General features: G+C 43.1%; 1 protein-coding gene across 1 annotated transcript; it reads left to right on the top strand.

The window, feature by feature from the left end:
* The first annotated feature begins 347 nt into the window (after positions 1–347).
* csnk2b (casein kinase 2, beta polypeptide) lies at positions 348–4,730 on the top strand. Its single transcript, XM_037693738.1, has 7 exons — positions 348–441; positions 1,108–1,192; positions 1,338–1,440; positions 1,801–1,916; positions 2,168–2,243; positions 2,394–2,583; positions 4,231–4,730. Exons 2-7 carry the CDS (start codon positions 1,121–1,123, stop codon positions 4,319–4,321), a joined length of 648 nt encoding a protein of 215 aa, XP_037549666.1. The 5' UTR covers positions 348–441; positions 1,108–1,120; the 3' UTR covers positions 4,322–4,730.
* Positions 4,731–5,048: the final 318 nt, after the last annotated feature.

Here is a 5,048-nt window from a genome sequence, read left to right as displayed (position 1 = left end):
GATATTTATGCGCATGCTCAAAGTCAGTATTTTGCGATGGATTGTGGTCTAGATATTTTCAGGCCTACTTCCGCTTTTTTTTTTTTTTACAGACTCATATTTATCGTTTGTGTATATTCGTTAGTATCACAGACTGTCGCCTTCATATCCGACAAAAAACCCGTTAAAAATATTCTCGAGTTTGATGTTTCATATTTGCGTTCACTTGATCAGTGACCGGAAATAGCTAAGAATGGGTGCTCGATTTTACGCATGCGCATTGGTATTCAGGAAAAAAACATTGTCATAGCCGGAAGTTAGCAGTAGGTGGCAGCAGCGAACCTCAAACCGCCGGAGGAAACAGGAAATCCCGGGGTTATCAGGGAGCCGGTGTCCATCTTATTTATACCTGTGAGATAGTTCGACGGATTTTTCAGGGCTGGATCAAAGTTAAAAATTCGGGTAAGTTAGTCCATGTAAATGTGTGTCTGAACTTAGAGACTAAAACACCGAGACAGCGGGAGACAAACAGAGCGAGCTGGTCCCTGTGACCGGGCCTGTTTTTGACTGTGCCTTGTTAGCAGCTAGCCCAGCAAGCTAGCATTCTGCGTGAACAAACGCATTCATTATCTGATTTAAAACTACAGATTTGTCATTAGTGATATGAATTAATAAAGTACAAATGACACACACCTTTCCCGCAAGTTGATTTTTTAAAACTAGCTGTGTATAAATGATTATTAGCTAGCTTAGCTTTAGCATAGCTATTTAGATGAGGTGATGTAATTTCTCATTATTACCAAACCTGGTCGTGATATCGCGACTATTCTATCTTTTTTATTGTCCGTTTTAAATAAAAAATGTTAATTTTGGTCAGTAATGTGAAGCTATTTATTTATCACGTGTTGCATTCACTTGACGTTGACAGAATGGGAAAAGTTAAAACTTGTACATTATTTTGGTCACACAATGTAATTACAATAGCTGTTTTATTATATGTATTACATATCACATGAAGCCAAACACGGCTCGTGTAAAGAATTGTTTAAAGTGTATGTTAATGTGTTTAACTTTAAAACAAAGTTACGTAAACGCAGCATTTAAATAGTTTTGTTCATTTTTTTGCAGTAGGTCCTTAGAGATGAGCAGTTCAGAGGAAGTGTCGTGGATATCTTGGTTCTGTGGACTGAGAGGAAATGAGTTTTTCTGTGAGGTAAGTCTTCCAAATATCATCTGTGTTTAAACATTAATTGTTTACTTTCAGGCAGGTTTTAGAGCTGAGTTTGATAATTTATAATGCAATCGCAGGCTCATATACTTTAATCTTAATTCCAGTGTGTGAATCTTTCCAACCACAGGTGGATGAAGATTATATCCAGGACAAGTTCAATCTGACGGGCCTCAATGAGCAGGTTCCTCATTACCGCCAGGCTCTGGACATGATCTTGGACCTTGAACCAGGCATGATTTTCTTCTTTTCCATCCTTTCAGTCGCTCCGAGTGGTTGAACAGACGTGTTGCACTCTTTGGGCCTCATGCGTGAAAGAGTGTGCAGCTTTCGTATTGAATTTGAAAAGTGCATACATACTAAAACGGATTTATCAAACTGTGTACAGCTTCAAGATGTGCGCAAATACTTTCATACAACAAAATGTGTGTACAAACAAATGTGTGGCGGATCCTGATGCATCATTCATACACGAGCCCCGCCCCCCTCCCCTCAGTGCTTTCTGCCCTTTGGATACTTGTTCCTCAGCACAGTTTTGCATCTCTCGCCTGTCGTAAAAGCTCTTAAACCTTTGAGAATGTTTCCATCTTTAGACGAAGAGCTGGAGGACAATCCCAACCAGAGCGATCTGATCGAGCAGGCGGCCGAGATGCTGTACGGCCTCATCCACGCCCGCTACATCCTCACCAACCGAGGAATCGCACAGATGGTAGGTGCCAAACCCACTGCTTTGTTGCTGCTGCTTGTGAAAGTTATTTTTAATGGCTCTTATTAATGCATTGTTTTTATAGCTCTTGTATGTCTAATATATACTTTTACAAAAGATTTAGCGCAATCTTTAAAGATACATATCAGTTTTTACCGTGTTACATCTTACTTACAGAATAAACTCAATCTGATAGATGGAGATAAACTCTAAGCTGAGACCATCTATTTTTATCTTTGTTTCTGCATGTTTAGCTGGAAAAGTACCAGCAGGGAGACTTTGGCTATTGTCCTCGTGTTTACTGTGAGAACCAGCCGATGCTTCCTATTGGTGAGTTGGTTTTTTTAAAGTTGTTGCTGCATTTCTAGTAAAAAGCAGCAGTCAGTTCCTGAGTGTGGATGTGGGAAACATCTGTAAGAGGACCAGGATCGGCTACTTTCAGGTCTAAATGATGTTTTTCTCTCACTTCTTCCCCCTCAGGCCTGTCGGACATCCCAGGAGAGGCCATGGTGAAGCTGTACTGCCCAAAGTGTATGGATGTCTACACACCCAAGTCCTCCAGACACCACCACACAGATGGAGCCTACTTTGGCACCGGTTTCCCCCACATGCTCTTCATGGTTCACCCGGAGTACAGGCCCAAGAGGCCAGCCAATCAGTTCGTCCCACGGTTCGTACGGCAGCTTTACTTACCAGGACCCACTGTTGAACTTTACTGTGTTTAATATTTGGGTGGTTCAAGCAACCATCAGGGGGAGTTTGTGTTCAGAACATCATTTTGAGTCGAGCAACAAGAAAACTTTAATCCACAGAAACTCTGAATTAATACATCATAAATTAATTTCTCAAACTATTGGCTAGCAGAAGGAATATGTCACAATTAAAAGGTAAAAGTAAAATTTAAATACTTTATTTTAGCTGTTAATTAATTAATCAATCTTAATTTTTAATTCAGTTTGGTTTATTTATTTAGGACCAGTTCACAACAAACATGTCAAGGCACAAAACAAAAACATTCACTTACTTTATAAAATGACAATTGATAAAAGTTATTTGTTATAGATGCCAGCAGATTGTGTTCCATCCTGAGCAGCCCGATGGTGGAAAGAAAAAAAAACTTAACTGGAAGAAACCTCCACTGAACAAATACATTCATATACTGGTACATAAAAATGAAATCAGTAGGTAGGTTAGGTTTATTTGTCGTGCAAAATCAACACAAGGTCAACGATGCAATGAAATGCTGAGGACAAGAAGAACCGTCTCGACTCGTTAAAAAAAACCATATCAAAGTATGTAGCAAAAATACTAAAAACATACAAAACAAATACCAATATACTAAAAAATTTTTTAAAAAAATACTATTAAAATACAAAAAACCTAAGGCACCAAAGCTGAACAAGAAAAACATCTACAGTGTGATTCAGTTAGCAGGGAGGTTCTTTCAACATCATGGTTCTGTTCCGTTAGTGGCGTGGTCTCGTTAGCAGGTCCAGTCAGCAGCTGCCCTCACAGACCGCAGTCCAGAACCAGGTCCAGCAGACAGAGAACATCCAAGGATTCCCTGCGGACCGAACGGACCCGTTCAGTTCCGCAGGGAATCCTTGGATGTTCTCTGATGTTCTCTGCAGATGGAGGCTAGCGTTAGCAGGCCCTGCTAGCAGCTTGATGATCATAACAACAGCTTCCCTCCCAGACTGTCCTCCAGAACTGGGTCCAGCAGACAGAGATCATCCAAGGTTTTCCCCGTGGAGCCGAACAGTTCCGTAGAGTTCGGTCCGTGCAGGTAGATGGAGGATCAGGGAGTCAGCTGCCATGACAGGCCAAAGCCTAGGTCCGAGGCTGGAGTGGGGCCAGGACCTGAACCACGATGGCATGATGGCAAGGCAGTGACGCACAAAACTCAACAAGTGTGTCGTGGTCGTACCTGTACCGTGTCACTGTAGGTGCAAGGAAAAGTTCAAATAAAAATATTTAAAAGGTCGAGTGCTACCATTCTGCGGCGCACGTGACGTCAGAGTCGTCGCATTATTTATTTAAGATCGTGTAGGATAGAAATGCTCCTAATATTTAGTTACTTTTTTTGTATCTTTGTTTTGATGATAACTCAAACATTAGTCTGGTCTCAAAATCCTAACTTCCTGTTTGACTCTGTTGTGACGTCTGGGACGAGAAGTTGGTCTAATCAGTCGGGGTGGGGCGACCGCTGCTCCCTGAAAGCAAACTCCCGTTTCTCTTTATGATCCGAAGCCCGCTTTTGCTGTTTCAACAACACACTCGTCCCTCGGATTAGCTTGTGATGTTTGTCTTCCTCCAGGCTGTACGGCTTCAAGATCCACCCCATGGCCTACCAGCTGCAGCTGCAGGCCGCCTCCAGCTTCAAGAGCCCCGTCAAGGCCATCCGCTAGACCACCGGGCCGCGAGGAGGAAGATTCTGAGAGAGAAAGAGGAGAGGAGAGGGGGGGCCACCTGGATTTCAACGAGCTCTTCAGATGCCCCCTCCCCTCCATGAAGACTATTATTTTGATTTAGATTAGCGCCTCTGGATATAAGTGTAAAGATAAAAGTGTGAGCGAGACGTGAAAACACACACACACACACTCGGTTTATCGTACCAACGTCATCCGTGCCAAAAACAGAGGCTCTCCTCTGTCGGCTCACAACACGAGCGCGCTTCAGGCGCCGCAGCAGATTTTTATATTCAGCTTTGATGGACAGAAAGCTAAAAGTGCGACGTCCGGGTCACGTTTCACCCCCGGCCCTGCGGCCGTTCTGTATTTGGCATCATGTGGTGAAAGGTGGTGGTAAACCCTCCGTCTTTGGACGCGCACCCCCCGCCTTCTGTCCACAGTTAGCTCCCAGTGCATGAACGCTTTAGAGCAGCGCTCGCAGAGACCGTTCGCATGCAGCTGGCAGGTTTTTTTCTCTATCGCTCTTCAGAAAGAAAAAAAAAAAACGTATTTTTGAGCCGTTGCCCAGGGAAGTTTGTTAAATTTGCCTTAAAGTACTCGGATTGTTTAGAGGAGGCAGAGTAGAAACCAATAAGATTATCTGAATTGTCAAACAATTGTAATAACTGTGCATGTGTCTGTGCTGAAGATATAACCAGAGAACACCCCCCCCCCCCCCCCCCCC

This window comes from Nematolebias whitei, chromosome 19, assembly GCF_014905685.2.
Source record: "Nematolebias whitei isolate Nwh7 chromosome 19, NemWhi1, whole genome shotgun sequence".
Lineage (NCBI taxonomy): Eukaryota > Metazoa > Chordata > Actinopteri > Cyprinodontiformes > Rivulidae > Nematolebias > Nematolebias whitei.
The sequence above is the reverse complement of the archived record's forward strand: the minus strand, read 5'-3'. Positions and strand labels throughout refer to the sequence as shown.

Excerpts from the sequence above, each read along its gene's own strand:
- csnk2b (XM_037693738.1), top strand. The coding sequence starts at position 1,121 with ATGAGCAGTTCAGAGGAAGTGTCGTGGATATCTTGGTTCTGTGGACTG. Across the intron at positions 1,441-1,800 it reads GATCTTGGACCTTGAACCAG|ACGAAGAGCTGGAGGACAAT; the intron begins GCATGATTTTCT and ends TTCCATCTTTAG. Across the intron at positions 1,917-2,167 it reads ACCGAGGAATCGCACAGATG|CTGGAAAAGTACCAGCAGGG; the intron begins GTAGGTGCCAAA and ends CTGCATGTTTAG.